Source organism: Capra hircus, chromosome 26, assembly GCF_001704415.2.
Source record: "Capra hircus breed San Clemente chromosome 26, ASM170441v1, whole genome shotgun sequence".
NCBI lineage: Eukaryota > Metazoa > Chordata > Mammalia > Artiodactyla > Bovidae > Capra > Capra hircus.
Window position 1 is genome coordinate 40,408,186 of NC_030833.1, and position 19,421 is coordinate 40,427,606.

Consider the following 19,421-nt stretch of genomic DNA (forward strand, 5'->3'; position numbering starts at 1 on the left):
TGGTAGGCTGCAGTCCATGAGGTTGCTATGAGTCGGACACGACTGAGCGACTTCACTTTCCCTTTTCACTTTCACGCATTGGAGAAGGAAATGGCAACTCACTCCAGTGTTCTTGCCTGGAGAATCCCAGGGATGGAGAAGCCTGGAGAATCCCAGGGATGGAGAAGCCTGGTGGGCTGCCGTCTCTGGGATCGCACAGTTGGACACGACTGAAGCGACTTAGCAGCAACTTAGCAAGAGTAAATAGGGCTCAATTTTATTTGAGTCAATTGAGTGATACTAGTCAAAATGTTGTGCCTACCTTTTCAGCATCCTCCATGACACAGAGTGGACAACTGATGAGAATTTAACTGACTGCTTTCCCTGAGACAACTACATTTGTATATAGGAGGACTTGGGCCGCTTTTTGGCCCGGAAAGGCAGAGAAGCTGGTAGCTGTTCTTCAAGGTGCTGCACGTTAGAGGGGAGAGCCTGGGCCAAGCAGGCTGAAGCTGTGGCTTCCAGGTCTTGCTGCTCAGCGTTTTACAAAGCATATTCGAACAGGTTTAGGGATAGAGGGCCAGAAAAACCGAGTAAGGAAAAGAACAGGTTGGTCGAGGCTGGGGGCTCAAAGGAGGCAGTCCTGATAGCAATCTAATAGTGAAGTCCAAATTAAGCCACCCACTCTGTGAGAGAGTCCAAGGCATTCCAGCATAAAGCTGAAACCACAGGAAAAGAACAGCATGTGCTGAGCGGAAAGTTGAAGGGTGACTTGATTTCTGCAGATGGCAAATGTGAGTGAGGCTTCGCTTCTGAGCAGAATTCATTTGTAAGTCTGAGACTTACATATTGATATATTATTATATATTATGATTTGAACTATTGGATATCATTCATTTCTAGGCCAATATATTGGTCTGTATTTTTGTTGTACTTATTATTTCCTTGTAGTATAACATATGGCTTTATATCTTTTATTTCTTGTTATATGCCTTTGATTTTAATTACAAGCCTCCTCAATTACTCCTTAGGTAAAATGTGGAGTACGCATTTAAAAGAATAGGTGTTTCATTCTGTAACTGGGCTCCAGCCACTGTATTTTCATTTCTGTTAAGATTATGGCAAAAATAATTTTGGCAGCTGGCAAACCCAGCTCTTCCAAGGACTGCATTTAATCACTTCAAGTAAAACACTTAGCTAATGTCTAGCATACAGTACACGGTAACTTTAACAATAGTATTACTATTTTCTCATTTAATGTCTAGCAGACATTACACAGTAACTTTAGCAATATTATTATTTTCTCATTTAATGTCTAGCAGACATTACAGGGTAACTTTTAACAATATCATTATTACTATTTTCTCATTTAATGCTGGCAGTAGCCTCAGAAGATGGGTATGATCGTCATTTCCCTTTGGATAGGGGGGTTAAGATAAAGCAGAACTTCCTGGAGTGAGGTGCTGGTCCCAACCTCATAGACACAAGAATGAGCAAAGCTAGGATTAGGAGTGACCCCTGGCTTCAGTTTCCATCCCAAACTTCTACCCTCTAGACGTCTCTTTCGTCAGGCCCCCGGGTCAAACGCGGAGGTTGCTTTTCTTGCAAGGCCTGGGGTCACACACACCCCACCCCCTCCCGGCCCAGCTCTGAGCTCTCCTAATACCGACTTTCTCAGGCTCAGTCGTGGCCAGTTGACCACGGCTGATGGCGGAGAAACGCAGAGGTGGGGGTGGCCTCGCCGTTGCGCTCGCAGCACCAGGGATGGTTTGGGGGATGGCGGGGTCAAGGACGTGGGGCAAGTTGGCGTCGCGGAGCCAGCAAAGGGAAGGGCTAGGAGGGCGCGACATCATCTGTTCAATCAACAGCCTCCCTGTAGGCTTCAGGGAACGCAAAAATATTCCCGTTTCCCCCTCAAAGTGGGTGGTTTACTGATTGTACTGCTTTCATCCCAAATGAGATGCAGCGGCTTTTAGCCAGATTTGGATCAGCAGGCTCTGGACGTTAAATCCAGCCCTTGACTTTTTTTTTTCCCGGTAACGCGAAGGCTGAAAGTCGCTGTCCCCTCTCTCGCCGCAGTGCCCCTCGGTTCCAGTCTCTGCTTTGGGTGACTCGGGCGCACCGCGAAGGGACGACCCTCCGGCCGGGTTTTGGGTGGGGTGGGGGGGCTCCTTCGAGGAAGTCTGCGTGCGGTAGGGTCTGGAGCTTTCCGCGAGCCCGCCCGGGAAAGATACGGGAACTGGAGGAGGTTCCCGACCCACTACCTTCCCGGCTGATTTCCTGCGCGGATCGCCGCGGCTCGCGGCCATCGACCTGCGCGGTTCCGTCTAAGAAAGGTTAGTTTGCGGATCGCTGCTAGTTAGATCAATAGAGCGCGCCAGCAGAAAGAAAAGATCCGAAATAGGGAAGGTATGTCGCTTTTTAAAGATTTTTTTAAAAAATGCAGCCACATTTGTGTCTTTATTAAAACACACAGACACAATTTAATGTATGTATAAAAACACAAGTACTTCTGCCTTGATTGCAAAGGAGCTGTTTCTGGTGATGATGGAAATATTCTCTTGTTTAGGGATGGTGATAACCCATAAACTGAGTTGTCAAAACTAGTAGAAACTCTGCACTGAAGCTCTGTGCATTGTATCGTGTATAAACTTTACGTCCCATAGGCATAGAAATTACTACGTGCCATTGCGTAATTGCATATCTGAATGCCGTTGAACGCAGCTGTACTTGAGTATTTTTAGCAACTAAGCGCAATTCTGTCGGGTTATTTATCTTTGCAAGCTCCGCGAAGACGGGAAAGGGAGGCAAAACGCCGGCTGACATCACGGGGGGGCGGGTCGAAAGCCCTAAGAAAAGCCTGAGGACCGGAGCAGCGGCGCTGCTCTACACAGCCTCGCCATGAACAGCCACAACCGCTCCGAGCTCCACGTCCTCTGCAGCTCTGGCCAGCTGCTCCTGCAGCCCCTCTGGGACCGCCTGAGGGCCTGGGGCGCTCTCATTCAGTCGCCCTTCTTTCCTGTCTTCTTCTCCATCACCACCTACGTGGGCTTCTGCCTGCCCTTCGTGGTGCTGGACGTGCTGTGCCCCTGGGTGCCCACGCTGCGGCGCTACAAGATCCACCCGGACTTCTCGCCGTCCGCGCGGCAGCTGCTGCCCTGCCTGGGGCAGACGCTTTACCAGCACGTGGTGTTCGTGTTCCCCATGACGCTGCTGCACTGGGCTGTGAGCCCGGCCCTCCTGCCCGCCGAAGCCCCCGAACTGTTCCAGCTGGTGAGCCACGTGGTGCTCTGCCTGCTGCTCTTTGACACCGAGTTCTTCGTGTGGCATCTGTTGCATCACAAGGTGCCCTGGCTGTACCGGACCTTCCACAAGATGCACCACCAGAATTCGTCCCCGTTCGCGCTGGCCACGCAGTACATGAGCGTCGGGGAGCTCTTTTCCTTGGGTTTCTTTGACATGATGAACGTCTTGCTGCTCCAGTGCCACCCTCTCACCGCCCTGGCTTTCCACGTGGTCAACATCTGGCTGTCGGTGGAGGACCACTCCGGCTACGACTTCCCCTGGTCCACGCACAGACTAGTACCTTTCGGGTGGTTTGGGGGCGTGGCACACCACGACCTGCATCACTCCCAGTTTAACTGCAACTTCGCGCCTTACTTCACACACTGGGACAAAATACTGGGAACTCTGAGGTCTGCTCACACCAAGTAACGTGCACGCATCGCTCCCGGCATAGTTCGTGCTGCGGTGAGGCGTGGGTGCACCTCAGACCTGGGACATTTCACACTTGAATCGGGAGAGACACACTTGAGGTGGACTTGAGGTGGTTTTATTTTGTCGTTTCTTTTTCCCGTGGGTAACTTATTATCTGCTAGAAACTTACAGAGAAAATCTGATGTGTTTTTCAAAATCTAATAAGGTAATTTATTGTAATGTTTGTATATCAGCAGTTGTATTCTTGATGTGGAATTCTAACTCACTTCAATAGCCTTGATTTCTGGGTATAAAGTATCCAAAATCACTGGCATATGTAAATAATCTCTTAAAAGATTTGTTTGTAGAACAAGGAATTTTACTATGTTTGAAGGTGTCCTAGAACTAGGCTAAAAGAATATATTTTTATGGAGCATCTGATCTCTGTAAAAATGAAGCATGGTCCTGCTGGACAGTGACTCAGATTATTGTACTTAAAAAAAATATTTTTGTAGAGTTGTATATTTATATTGAAATAAATGTTATTCGTGCTTGAAAAAGAGTAAAGCACCTAAACTCAACAAGTACTGGCTTCTGTCATTTTCACTAGCAGTTTGGCTGATAAAAACTGGAATGGAAGAGGGAAGTGGGACGGTAGAGGCTCATGAGTCTGCATCAGCCCAGCTGTGGAAAGAGAGGAGTCCGGTGGTGATGGAACTTGAAGGAAAGACGGCAGTAGGAGAAGGGATCTGTGTGTTGGTCTTGGCCTAGAGATTTCACAGAGGGGAAAACACCATTGTTCTGGGTGCGTTTCACCTGATTTCTGCGTAACAGGGAACTAATGAGACTTACTCTATAAAATTTTACAGAGAGTAAAAAGTTTTTGCTCTCTGTAAAATTTTGCAGTGAGATTAACACTGGGTCACCATCTCATTGTTTGGGGAGAAGGGCTGTCTTAGGGGATGAGTAGAATTAGTGAAGTCTTTTGCTTTGCAAAACTGTTAAGTCTCTGCTTTAAAGGGGCTCCAGATGGCACAGTGGTAAAAAAAAAAAAAAATCCTCTTGCCAAGGTAGGACTTGCAGATAGAACTTGCAGGTTCTATCCCTGGGTAACGAAGATCGCTTCGAGTAGGAAATGGGAAGCCACTCCAGTATTCTTGCCTGCAAAATTTCATGGACAGAGGAGACTGGTGAGCTGCAGTCCATGGGATCGCAGAGTCAGACACAACTGAGCTTGCATGCAGATAGGGAAGGGATTATGCATGAGCACCCCCCCACCCCAACAAACTTTCATAAAGCTTTCTAATACAAATGACCATCACACAGGTTGTCTCTGCAATGTGAAATTTTTGTATGTTCACTTTTCTTTATGAAGCCATACATGCAAACTTTCAAAGAAAGAAAAAGTGAAATTTGGCACTGGATCCCTAGTTTCTCACCTGCAAAGGAGATTGACTGTGGCCCAGATGTTTTCACAGATTACAGTAAATGTGCCTACAACCGACGACACACCAGTCACCCGTTCATATACCCTATTCTGCTGCCTAATTGTTTTAATTTTATCTTTGGAACATAGTTTAGATAGAAAGGGTAAAGTTTTTTAAAAAAATCAAGACAATTAAAAAATCTGAAGGACAGCTGCTTTGCATGGAACTTTAGGCTCATTATATATGCACCAAACTGTCTTGTTTAAAGATGAAAAAATCCATCTGAAGACTTGATAGCCACACTCTGTACCGGTGCTCCAAACATTTGGCAAAATACAATCAGATTGCCTGGCTGCCTGGCTGATTTTCTCATGTTCCCTTCCAATGGCTGTGCCTGTTGGCTTCTGCTGAAGTCACCTCCTTGATCACCTGCAGCAGGACCATGCTGGGACTTAAAAACTATATCGATGAATAAAAGTGAAATTCACAGAAGCAGGTAGTGAGGGGAAAATGCTGTGCTGGAGTTAATGTATTAATACCATGATCCACATGGTGAGTGGAGAAAGAAAAGGAGGATGAACAGACTGGTATAAAATAGCATCCAAAAACAGCCTGCAAATCTTAGACAATGACAGTTAATTAAAGCTCACTTCCAGAGAAATTTTGAAATGGGTCATCCTGTCTCACTGTGTAAGGGAATTTCCCACTTAGGACAAATTGTACACATGGAAATTACTTAGGTTTAGAAACACTTTCCCAGAGTTGGATGTCTTGCCAGTTTTTAATACCTCTGGAAGTGGAATGGGGAAGTGGAGAGAATAAGCAATTTCTCAGTTTTGAGAGAATAATAATGATAATGAAATAGTGCGCATTTTCTTGAACTTTCTCACATCTTTTCACTTGCTCCTCACAACTGCACTCTAAGGCATGTAGAATAATTTATTATTATTTTTCCATGTTATGAATGGAAAATTGGTACCTGCACCAGTTAAGTGACTTGCCCTAGATTATAAAATACTTGGAGTTGGAGGCAGTGCTTGAACTTAGGTCTCATATGTGTACTATAACTGTCTTTGGATGATGCTTATGATAATATTCACAACTGGCAATTGAGCTGCAAACTCTGCAATACCAATAAATGGGCCCCTTCTGCTATTCCTCCCCCATCAAACACAGCTTCCCCCCCTAAATTCAGTGCCTCTGCCCCACAGGAGAGAAAGCCAGGTCAGTCTTAGCAGGACTTGGGAAAGCATGAAGCATGTCAAAGGCTCTATTTTCTTCCTCTCTCATTGCACATCAGATTGCCTGGGAGAGGGAAGGGGACTTGTCTTGGGACTTAAGTAGCTGAGCAACTCTGGACAAGTTACTTAACCTCTCTGTGCTTGGCTTCTTCATCTGTAAAATGTAGATAATTATAAAACCTACCTCCCAGACCTGTTATGAGAGATTTTGGGCTTCTATATGTGAATGCTATGAGGGTTAGATGTCTTGACTGTATTTGTGTTTGCTGCAAATGATGCTTCACAATGTGAGCCCTGGGACAGCACCAGAATCATAACCTTCTGTTCACACACTGTTTGACCTTTTGCATTTACAGAGAACCAAAAAGGAAAAAAAAACAAAAGAAAAAGCCAACTTGTTGATCTTGCTTTTATCAAAGCTGCTTCTCTCATCATCCTTTCAAAGCCCAAGTGCTGGAAAGAGACAGAAGTCTGTGTTTGTCTGATTCTGCTTCCTCATCACTGAGTCATCCCCCCACCTCTTCCTGAGGCTTTCACTCCCTGTTCACTGCTACCTTCCTATTGATCAAATCCAGTGATTTCCCACCACTTGATTTTCCACCTCCCTGGCTTTGTTTTAAAGGTATTTGTGTCTGCTCACCAACCTTTAGAATATGGTTCTTGCTTGGTTTTAGTGAACTTTCTCTAAGCTGTTTTCCTTCTTAATTCTCCAGCTCTTTCTTCTTCCTTCACTCTGCTCACTCTCCTTGGCAGAGAGGCAGCCTCAAGTTTCTCCTCGTTTTGTTGAAAAACATCTATGTTGCATGTACTGGCCATCCTTCCTGCCCTTGAATCCCCACTGGCATTGCATTCTAGTGAACACACAGGCACCTAAACGCGCATAGGCCATGTGAGTGTGCGTGTATGCACATCCTACGTGTACACGCTATGCATGTACCTACCACACCAGACTAGGTGTCCACATACTGTTATACAGACACAGACATGTGTTTGCCCACTATATATGTGTGCATGAACATGCACAATATGTGTATGAACACTCTATATGCACAAACATACTTTATAACCCGATACATGTATATCTTGTGTTGTTTAGTCACTAAGTCATTTCCAGCTCCTTTGTAACCCCCATGGACTGTAACCCACCAGGCTCCTCTGTCTGCGGGATTCTTCAGGCAACAATACTGGAATGCGTTGCCGTTTCCTGCTCTAGGAGATCTTCCTGACCCAGGGATTGAATTTGTGTCTCCTGCATTGGCAGGTGGATCCTCTACCACTGAGCTGCCAGGAAAGCCCATCACATATATATGTACCCATAATATGAATATGTGTATATATATACTATATGTACAAATGTGACATATATGTGTATGTATGTATTATATATATATACACACACACACAGACACTATATATGTACATCCACCATATATATGTGCTTATATACTCCTTCTCTAAATACACACACATACTACCATTTCTGTCCTGTCCCCTAGTACTCATTCTTGATAAATATTGGTTCAGTGTTGCATGAATCCTGGAAGCAGTGGAAACACAGATTTTCCATGAATCATGTTTTTCTTCATTCATTCTCTCCTCCATCAATTTCCGCTTCCTAAGGCCACGCTCACAACCCATGTTCTAGAGAAGGTCACAGTCTACTAGGAAAGAGAATCAGTCACAATCTGTTCTGGAGAAGGTCACAGTATACTAGGAAAAAGAATCAGGCAAGCAAGTGCATCTAATCTAATGTAGTTTGTGCTATAATGCAGGGACGGTGTTAAGAGATTGGTACGGGAGCCCAAAGAAAGGCTGGTCATTTGAACACTAGAAATCATGAACGGTTTGTGTGCATTCACTGGGTAGTATAAAGGATATACTTAGAAGCAGCAGCAGCACTGTAAACCAGAGAGAGATGAGATAACAGAAACAGATAATCAGAGCTCTGAGCACTGGGTGAACGAGGAACATCCACGCATGTTGTCTTGTTGCTTGGCAAGCCGTTGAAGCTGTCTAGAACTGCTTGCTCATTTGCCCTTGTCACAGGGACTTGGGAAATTGTATGGAAAATTGCTTTGAAAAGAAAAGTTAGGCTTTGCTATTGCTTGTTGGTTTCTGATGAGTCCTGGATGAATTGAAAACTGCACTTGGAAATGATATGCTAGGCAGTGGTTGGTGAGTGGGATATGAGTGAGAGTTCCACAGATCTTAAGCAAAGGGGTGATATAATCAGATCTGGTGGAAGAAGGTAACTGGCAGCAGAGAATAGTAGTGGTGATTCTAGCTAGGACCGTTGCAGGTTCTGCCTGGATTCCAGTCCTTCCTCCACTGTTTTTGAACTTGTGTGTTTGAACAGATTACTTCATCTAAGGCTCAGTTTCCCCATCTGGAAAAAGAAGGCAGTAATACCTACTCGAAGAATTATAGTGAGGAATAAGGAAGATGCTTAGAGAATTTAGTACTCTGCTCCACCTAGAGCAAACTGTAAATAGTAGCTCCTTCGTTAGAAGTTGTTACAGAAGGGTTATGGTTTCAAGTGAGAGACGATAATTGTGTTGCAAAACAAGTTGAGAGAGGTGGAGAGGAAGACAGGGGTTTCTCTCTTAACATAAAAGATCCTCATCGCATCCCTCATGACTCAGTGGTAAAGAATCCACCTGCCAATGCAGGAGACACAGGTTTGATCCCTGAGTTGGGAAGATCCCCTAGAGAAGTAAATGGCTACCCACTCCAGTCTTCTTGCATGGGAAATCCCATGGGCAGATGAGTCTGGCCAGCTACCATCCATGGGGTCTCAAAAGAGTCATACATGACTCAGTAACTAAACAATAACAATACATGCTCATAGAAAAATGTCAAACCTAGAGTAGAGTGTAAGGTAAAAAGTAACATTCATCTCCATTTAATGAACTTACTTCCACCCCAGATATAATCACAGTTAACCCTTTTTTGGATGCCAATCCCAAAGTCAGTCATTGAGTATCTTTTTCTCTCTCTCCCTATCAGCTGGGATGTATTCAATGGTTTGCATTAAATCAATGCATAAAAGGAAGTTGCGAACAGAAATTCTCTGGACAAAGGCCCAAGAGCATTTCCTCTCTTTAAGCATCTTTTGCTTATTTCTTTTTTCTGTTCCTTTTGATCATTACTCAAAACAAGAAGAGAAACTCGAGTTGTCTCTCATCCACAGGTCGCATGGGTGTTACTGAACTGTCCGGCCCAGAGGAAAAGCAAAGTTTTCCTCGCTTCCCCTTCTCATGCCTGCGGCCCTTCTTTGGCACCTCTTACAGTGAGGTTGCTGAGTCTGACATGATTTAGAGACTGGAAAGCAACAACAGTGGCTTTACCCTCTGTCTTCTAGCAAAGCAACTGCCTTCTCTCCCAGGGGAAAAAGATTTCTGAAAGAAGAGATCCTGTCTTATAGATCTTTGATCCCTTCAAGGATCTTACACTTGAAAAAAGGTCAATAAATGTCTCTGGTGTGGAGGTTCAAGGGCTTGGAGTCTGAAATGCCTGGGGTTGAGCCGCCTGACTTTTCTGCTTTGGGAGAACTCATTGGATCATTCTGAGCACGAGTTTTTCTCTCTCTGCTTCTCTGTGAATTGGGTGGAGTGTGGGGTAATAACTGACTTTGCCTACTTCCTCAGGCTGCTGTGATTCTCTAATGAGATAGAGCAAGTTGCTGAGTGGCTGTGGGACGATGTGGACCTTCGGCGTCTATGGAGGCATGAAGGCTATACGGTTGCCATCTCCTTCCATTCTGCCATGACCACACTCCTTCATGGATGGAGGGCTTCCTCCATCAAGCTCCTGCCTCTGGGCTCCAGACTTCCCTTTACTTGTAATCCTCTCCTCTGCACGCCCTGGCTCTTGCCGCCCTACTGATTGGATCTCAGGAGATGTAGGAGGAAGAGGAAGCCTCAGAGAGACCAGAAGTAGAAGAAGCTGGCCCAGGGTCACAGTTTGTAGAATTAGCTGGAGTCATCGTGTTTGTCGCACAGTCAGAAGTAGTGAGTGAGACCGACCAGGAGAGGGCTCTTCTTTCTGTGCTAAGGACAGGCTCCGAGCCAGGAGCTGCAGCCTGCTGGATAAGTAGGAAAGGTTTTAAAAGAAGAAGCCTCTTGGAATTGGACAGTGACTGCAAAGAAGTCACCCTCCACTCAGCAGATTGAATTCCCTTTAGGATCCAAAAAGGAAGAGTGGCCCACGCTTGGCAGTGGGTTCAATCTGTCTGAGATCGAAGGATCTCACCAAGGGAAGATAGCTCACGTGCTGACATCGTCAACCTTGGAGATTCTACAAATGCTTAGGCTGAGACACTGCAGTCTAGTTTCCCTATTCTATGAATACGGAAACTGAGATCCAGAGATGGGAAGTGATGTTCCTGGGGTCACACAGCTGGGTTAGAACTCAAAGACCCACGCTCTCCCTGCTTTTCCCTGCTGCCTCCCTCCCATCTTCTGGGTCCTGGGGACTATCTCTTGCTGAGTAGCAGAAGTGCAGTTATGAGACACTCCTTAGAAATTGTTTCAATCTGTATTCGTCATTAATCATTTGCATAAATACAACATAAACAATTTTGCCGATTTGTGGGAACTTGAGTGAAGTGTTCATTTCAAATTTTGCTGAGATCTATTTTGCTTTCCTTCATGGCTAGCTGGTGTAAACTTTTATTCCTGTGAACTCTGAAAACCTTGTTTTAGAAAACATCTAAGAGCATCTGTGCAACGAAATACAACTCAACAATAAGCAAAAATGAACAATTGATGCATACAAAAACAAAGATGAATCTCAAAATAATTATGCTGAGTAAAGGAAGCCAGACAAAAAAAGTGTATACTATATGATTCCATATATATTCCTGGGCTTCCCAGTTGGCATTAGTGGTAAACAAACAAACAAACAAACAAACTTGCCTGCCAATGCAGGAGATGTGGGGTTTGATCTCCAGGTTGGGATGATCCCCTGGAGGAGGAAAAGGCAACCCACTCCAGTATTCTTGCCTGGAAAGTTCCAAGGACAGAGGAGACTGGCAGGCTACAGTCCATAGGATTGCACAGAGTTGGACATGACTAAAGCAACTTAGCACGTAGCATATGGTTCCATGTATATAAAATTCCAGAAAATGTAAATGAATTCATAGGACAGAAATTTGCATGACTGTAGTAGTTTGAGGGAAGGAGAGTGGCTGCAAAGATGGACTAAAGGGCATGAGAAAGTTTTAGAAATGATGACTGTTCAATATCTTTGATTGTGGGTTTGATTTCATAGGTGTACACATACATCAAAATTTATTAAATCATGTACTTTAAATATGTGTAGTTTATTGTATATTAATTATAGTAGATGATAACAACGACAGTGATGATAAGTTAATCCAGGACCTTATCTTTTAATTTTAGTTTTGAAGCTATTTTGCCATGAAAAAAATATGACAGGAGGCTTAATGATAACACCATAGACAGAAATGCTCCCACATAGGCAGTCTAAGAACTATCCTTTGCTTATCTGCATTCCTGACCTGTAAGAGTTAGCCTCAGGTGGAAAAAGACCTGTTTGAGACTCTGAAAAATCCAGATTGCTTTCTCTAAGGATCTCTGCAACATGCCCTTCTAACCTCTCCCCAGAGTTCAGGAGCAGCCATATTTGACTCTCTGATTCTCTCTTGTGGCTGCAGCTTTCTGGACCTGGGTTGGAATCTGATCCACATAGGAATATTATTATTATTTCCCAAGAATTTAGGGACTAAGCAAGTCTACTGTCCTGTACCATGTGTGTGGAAATGCAGAGAAAGATCATCCACAGAACCAAGGGAGGACGAGCAGCTTTCCAAGGAGGAGGGATGAGGCGCGTACAGCCTGGGAAGGAGAGTGGGGGAGAGAGAGTCGTAACGGCGGTCAGCCATTTTGGTGTCTCCATAATGGAGACTCCACGATCTCCACTGCAGAAACTTTGGGGATTCCACAGGCTCCAGAAAGTAAGCCCTGCCGTACTTCTTGCCTGTTCCACGGCCTTCCCATACTTCTCGACTGTTTACATGGCTTTCTGGTTCTTGAGAGAACACTTGTGAAAGCATGAGGGCTCTGTCCCGTCCTTCTGCCTTCAGGCTGAAGTAGGCGAGCTCTTGGGTGTAATCAGTCTAGGGGTTATGGGTGGTTGTCTTCAGTGAACAGTGAATAGGCACGTCATATGTGATGGCCAGACGCTGTGTAGCTCCACAGCCCAGATGGACACACTGATCCTGCGTGGTTCTCGGGAGAATGGGAAGCATGCATTATTTTAACATTATGTATTGATCGCTGTTGCTTTTTAGTTGCTCAGTTGTGTCTGACTCTTTGTGACTCCATGGACTACAGCATGCCAGGCTTCCCTGTCCTTCCCTGTCCATCTCCCAGAGTTTGCTCAAACTCATGTCCATTGCCTCTATGATGCCATCCAACCATCTCATCCTCTGTCGCCCCTTTTTCTCCTGTCCTCAATCTTTCCCAGCATCAGGGTCTTTTCCAGTGCCTGGCTCTTTGCATCAGGGGCCCAAAGTAATGGAATTTCAGCTTCAGCATCAGTCCTTCCAATAAACATTCAGGGTTGATTTCCTTTAAGATTGACTGGTTTGTTCTCCTTGCTGTCCAAGGGACTCTCAAGAGTCTTCTCCAGCACCACAATTTGAAAACATTAGTTCTTCAGTGCTCAGCCTTCTTTGTGGGCCATCTCTCACATCTGTACGTGGCTACTGGTAAAACCATAGCTTTAGTTAGATGGATCTTTGTCGGTAAGGTGACATCTCTGCTTTTTAATAAACTGTCTAGGTTTGTCATAGCTTTTCTTCCAAGGAGCAAGGGTCCTTTAATTTCATGGCTGCAGTCAGTGTCTGCAGTGATTTTGGAGCCCAAGAAAATAAAGTCTGTCACTGTTTATTGATAGTAGCAATAAATATAATCTTGACCTTCTGTAGCCTGAGGTGGGCAAGCAATGCTGTTTTATAACTGCAGATTAAATTTGTACTAACACATCTTGCTGCTGCTGCTACTGCTGCTAAGTCACTTCAGTCGTGTCCAACTCTGTGTGACCCCATAGACGGCAGCCCACCAGGCTCCCCCGTCCCGGGGATTCTCCAGGCAAGAACACTGAGAGACTTTGAATCAAAGCCTGTTTGGAAGCCCACACCCACCCAAGTCCTGCTTTCCCCACAGAGGACATATCTCTATATCCTAACAGGTAATGGGCCCAGCAGTGGCACATTGGAGTCTCCGTGGGTGTGAGGTCTCTGCTGATGTTAGCAGCTTGCTAACACATAGCCCAACTTCCTCTGCTGGCCTAATTTTCCATTCTGTGAATCTTGGTGTTTTCCTTGTCTCTGTCTCCTGTAGTGTCTCTTTTGTTGCCATTTTCTTTTGTTTTTGCTTTGATTTGTTCTCTAGTTAATGTTTATCAAATGTGTACTGCCTGCCAACCTCTATTTGACTCATTGTACATATGGTAACTCGTTTAATTTCTCACAGCAACCCCAAGAGTGAAAGAGAGGTTAAGAAACTTACCCCTATCACTCAGCTAGTATGCACAGAGCCGTGACACATACCAGACCAACTGGTTCCAGAACCCACACTTGTTGTCACTCTTCCTCAGTAGCTTACTTTTACTTTGTCATGTCAAATTCTCATGCTCTTGCAGAAAAATGAGTCAAAAGTTGTTTGTGTGTGTGAGTTGCTGAGTCATATCTGACTCTTTGCAACCCCATGGACTGTAGCTCGAGAGGCTCCTCTGTCTCTGGAATTCTCCAGGAAAGAATACTGGAGGGGGTAGCCATTCCCTTCTCCAGGGGATCTTCCCAGCCCAGGGATTGAACCCAAGTTTCCCACATTGCAGGCAGATTTTTTACCATCTGAACCACCAGGGAAGCCCAAAATTTGCTTAGAAGGGTTTGTATTTGGTCTTTCCTTTGTGACCCTGTTCCTCTATCTGCAAGAAAAAGACAGCTTCCTACAGCAGGGCTTGTACTGTCATCAAGGGAGGCTGGAAGATGAACTCATTCAGGAGGACATTCCCAGAGGCAGCTTTTCCCTATATTACCTGCAATTGGGCTTACTCAGCAGGATGTTTTAAGACTGAATGGGAGGACCAACACCATCAGTTCAGTTCAGTTCAGTTCAGTCGCTCAGTCATATTCGACTCTTTGTGACCCCATGGACTGCAGCACACCAGGCCTCCCTGTCCATCACCAACTCCTGGAGTTCACTCAAACTCGTGTCCATTGAGTAGGTGATGCCATCCAACCATCTCATCCTCTGTTGTCCCCTTCTCCTGCCCCCAATCTCTCTCAACATCAGGGTCTTTTCAAAAGAGTTAGTTCTTCACATCAGGAGGCCAAAGTATTGGAGTTTCAGCTTTAGCATCAATCCTTCCAATGACTATTCAGGACTGATATCCTTTAAGATGGACCGGTTGGATCTCCTTGCCGTCCAAAGAACTCTCAAGAGTCTTCTCCAACACCACACTTCAAAAGCATCAATTCTTTGGCACTCAGCTTTCTTTATAGTCCAACCCTCACATCCATACATGATTACTGGAAAAACCATAGCTTTAATTAGATGGAGCTTTGTTGGCAAAGTAATGTCTCTGCTTTTGAATATGCTGTCTAGGTTGGTCATAACTTTTCTTCCAAGGAGTAAGCATCTTCTAATTTCATGGCTGTAGTCACCATCTGCAGTGATTTTGGAGCCCCTCCCCTGCCAAATAATGTCTGACACTGTTTCCACTGTTTCCCCATCTATTTGCCATGAAGTGATGGGACCAGATGCCATGATCTTCGTTTTCTGAATGTTGAGTTTTAAGCCAACTTTTCCACTCTCTTCTTTAACTTTTATCAAGAGGCTCTTTAGTTCTTAATCACTTTCTTCCATAAGTGTGGTGTCATCAACTTGTCTGAGGTTATTGATATTTCTCCTGGCAATCTTGATTCCAGCTTGTGCTTTTTCCAGCCCAGCGTTTCTCATGATGTACTCTGCATATAAGTTAAATAACCAGGGTATATAGCCTTGATGTACTCCTTCCCAATTTGGAACCAGTCTGTTGTTCCGCGTCCAGTTCTAGCTGTTGCTTCCTGCCTGCATACAGATTTCTCAAGAAGCAGGTCAAGTGGTCTGGTATTCCCATCTCTTTCAGAATTTTCCACAGTTTGTTGTGATCCACACAGTCAAAGGCTTCGACATAGTCAATAAAGCAGAAATAGATGTTTTTCTGGAATTCTCTTGCTTTTTTGATGATCCAGTGGATGTTGGCGATTTGATCTCTGGTTGCTCTGCCTTTTCTAAATCAATGACAAAAGGGAGAGGGGATCACAAATGAAAGAAGTTCGCAAAGGAAATTTCTTTGGGCAACTCAGATACGTTCATCTGCTGAGATGGGTTGGTGACCCTCTGAAGGGAAGTAAAGAAGGAATTGGTAAGGGACTGTGGAAGTGGGTCTCATGAATGAGTCCTGGTCTCTGAGCAGCCAGCCAGCCAGCTGCAAACAGCTGAAACTGTGGTCTGGAAGTCCAGGGATGGACCCTGGACCCTGGATTTACCCACACGAATGGCCTGCTTAAGCTGTGGGGGATGGAGCGGGGCTTTTTTTGGACCATATCATCAGAGCGCAGCCCAGCACATCAGCCCACTCAGGACTGCTCTGTGTGCCTCCCTGCCCTCACGCCCAGCTCTTCAGTCAACAGTTTCAGGAGCACTTACAGTGTGATAATAAATAAGGATGATAACAATGATAATAGTAACAGCTCTTACTTAGACAGCAATTGCTTACTATGGTTCAGGCATTCTACATGTATGATTGCTTTGCATCCTTAAAAAGAACATTTCTGTCTTGGCAGTTACTATGGGATGGGTGGTGGTGTGTACATCGTCACTGCAGTCTGTCTGCAGGATGCTGCCTTTGAGAGCTTCCAGTCCATTCCAGATCCCAGCCTGCAGAATAAAGATGATAGTCAAATTCTGACAGACTGTAGTCTGAAATGGAGTGGAAATACACAAAGGAGGTATATATGCAAATAAGGAATATTTTTTCTTTTTCCTTTCCAATCTGGATGCCTTTTATTCCTTATTGCACTGACTTATTTATTCCTAATTGCTCTGGCTAACAGGATAGAACTTCCAGTAAACTGTTAAATAAAAATATAGAACAAGATAACCTTGACTTGTATTTGAGCTTAGAGGAAAAGCGTTCATTCTTTCATTGTTACATATGATACTATCTCTCAGCTTTTTGTATATGCCTTTTATCAGATTGAAGAATTTCTTTGTAGTTTTCCAAATTTTTATGAGAATGAATGGTGGAAAGCATATTCACCAATTCTTTTACTGTGTTTTTGAGATGATTATGTGGTTTTGATTTTGGACCTGTTAATATGGTGAATCAGATTGATTGATTTTGAAATGTTAAACCAAATTTGCATCCCTGTTATAAATCCTACACGGTCATAATGTAATATCCTTTCATTATATTGATAGATTAGCTAGGATTTTGTTAAGAATTTTTCATGTATGGTTATGAGGAATATTGTTCCATATTTTCATTTCTTCTATTTTTTTCTGGTAATATAGCAATATAATGCTAGCCTCATGGAATGAATTGTAAAATAGTCTTTCCTCTTCAGTGTTACAGAAAAGTTTATGTAGAACTTGTCCTTTTTTCCTAAAATGTTGTCTAAGTGAGGCCATGGATCTAGAGGGCTTTTGTGGGATAATTCCCTCCTTCTCACCCCTCCTACCATCAAACTGAATGTCTTTAATAGATACAGGTGTATATAGGTAATCATCTATAAACATTCATGTACAACTTTTTGTGGGAGCATGTCTTTTCACTTCTCGGGAGTATAATTAGGAATGGAATTGCTGGGGCGTAGTAACTGTTTAATTATTGAGGAGCTGCCAAGCTGTTTTCAGAATGAATGTACCACCTTATATTCCCACTGGAAATGCATGAGATTTCCAATTTCTTCATATCTTTTCAATACCTGTTCAGTTCAGTTGCTCAGTTGTGTCCCACTCATTGAGACCCCATGAATTGCAGCACGCCAGGCCTCCCTGTCCATCACCGACTCCGGAGTTCACTCAGACTCACTTCCATTGAGTCAGTGATCCATCCCACCATCTCGTCCCCTGTCGTCCTCTTCTTCTCCTGCCCCCAACCCCTCCCAGCATCAGAGCCTTTTCCAATGAGTCAACTCTTTGCATGAGGTGGCCAAAGTACTGGAGTTTCAGCTTTAGTATCATTCCTTCCAGAGAACACCCAGGACTCATCTCCTTTAGATTGTTATTTTCATTTAAAAAAATTAGTGTTTTGTGTGCCATTCTCAGGCTACCAATAACCAATGTTGAGATTGGAAGGGCCTTTGCAGTTCTTATTATGATTGCAAGATGCCCTTTGGTAATAGTGATACTAAACTTTGAAAAATAAAGTTTCTTACTTACAGGAGCTGGGAATTAGCAGCAGAGCTGGAGCCATATAGTAAGGCCATAGGTAGGGGATGGAGATTGAGGTAGAGAAAGAATACAGAGACCTCAGTTCAGTTCAGCTCAGTTCAGTCACTCAGTAGTGTCTGACTCTTTGCGACCCCATGAATCACAGCACACTAGGCCTCCATGTCCGTGACTAACTCCCGGAGTTCACTCAAACTCATGTCCATCAAGTCGGTGATGCCATCCAGCCATCTCATCCTCTGTCGTCCCCTTCTCCTCCTGCCCCCAATCCCTCCCTCCCAGCATCAGCAGTCTTTTCCAATGAGTCAACTCATCGCATGAGGTGGCCAAAAGTATTGGAGTTTCAGCTTTAGCATCAGTCCTTACAAATGAACACCCAAGGACTGATCTCCTTTCAGAATGGACTGGTTGGATCTCCTTGCAGTCCAAGGGACTCTCAAGAGTCTTCTCCAACACCACACTTCAAAAGCACCAATTCTTCAGCACTCAGCTTTCTTCACAGTCCAACTCTCACATCCATCCATGACCACTGGAAAAACCATAGCTTTGACTAGACGAAACTTTGTTGGTAAAGTAATTTCTCTGCTTTTCAATATACTATCTCTGTTGGGCATAACTTTTCTTCCAAGGAGTAAGTGTCTTTTATTTCATGGCTGCAATCACCATCAGCAGTGATTTTGGAGCCCCTCCCCTTCCAAATAAAGTCTGACACTGTTTCCACTGTTTCCCCATCTATTTCCCATGAAGTGATGGGACCAGATGCCATGATCTTTGTTTTCTGAATGTTGAGCTTTAAGCCAACTTTTTCACTCTCTTCTTTCACTTTCATCAAGAGGCTTTTTTTTTTTTTCATCAAGAGGCTTTTTAGTTCCTCTTCACCTTCTGCCATAAGGATGGTGTCATCTGCATATCTGAGGTTATTGATATTTCTCCCAGCATCTTGATTCCAGCTTGTGCTTCTTCCAGTCCAGCGTTTCTCATGATGTATTCTCCATAGAAGTTAAATAAGCAGAGTGACAATATACAGCCTTGACGTACTCCTTTTCCTATTTGGAACCAGTCTGTTGTTCCATGTCCAGTTCTAACTGTTGCTTCCTGACCTGCATAGAGATTTCTCAAGAGGCAGGTCAGGTGGTCTGGTATTCCCATCTCTCTCAGAATTTTCCACTGTTTCTTGTGATCCACACAGTCAAAGGCTTTGGCATAGTCAATAAAGCAGAAATAGATGTTTTCCTGGGACTCTCTTGCGTTTTCCATGATCCAGTGAGTGTTGGCAATTTGAGGTTCCTCTGCCTTTTCTAAAACTGGCTTGAACATCTGGAAGTTCACGGTTCACATATTGCTGAAGCCTGGCTTGGAGAATTTTGAGCATTACTTTACTAGCTGTGAGATGAGTGCAATTGTGCAGTAGTTTGTACATTCTTTGGCTTTGCCCTTCTTCGGGATTAGAATGAAAACTGACCTTTTCCAGTCCTGTGGCCACTGCTGAGTTTCCCAAATTTGCTGGCATATTGTGTGCAACACTTTCACAGCATCATCTTTCAGGATTTGAACCAGCTCCACTGGAATTCCATCACCTCCACTAGCTTTGTTCATATGATGCTTTCTAA

At 44.2% G+C, this 19,421-nt stretch overlaps 1 protein-coding gene across 1 annotated transcript; it reads left to right on the forward strand.

Annotated features, from left to right (window-relative positions):
- Positions 2,080-4,256, forward strand: CH25H (cholesterol 25-hydroxylase). The gene has a single exon (XM_005698193.3). It carries the CDS (start codon positions 2,881-2,883, stop codon positions 3,691-3,693), a length of 813 nt encoding a protein of 270 aa, XP_005698250.2. The 5' UTR covers positions 2,080-2,880; the 3' UTR covers positions 3,694-4,256.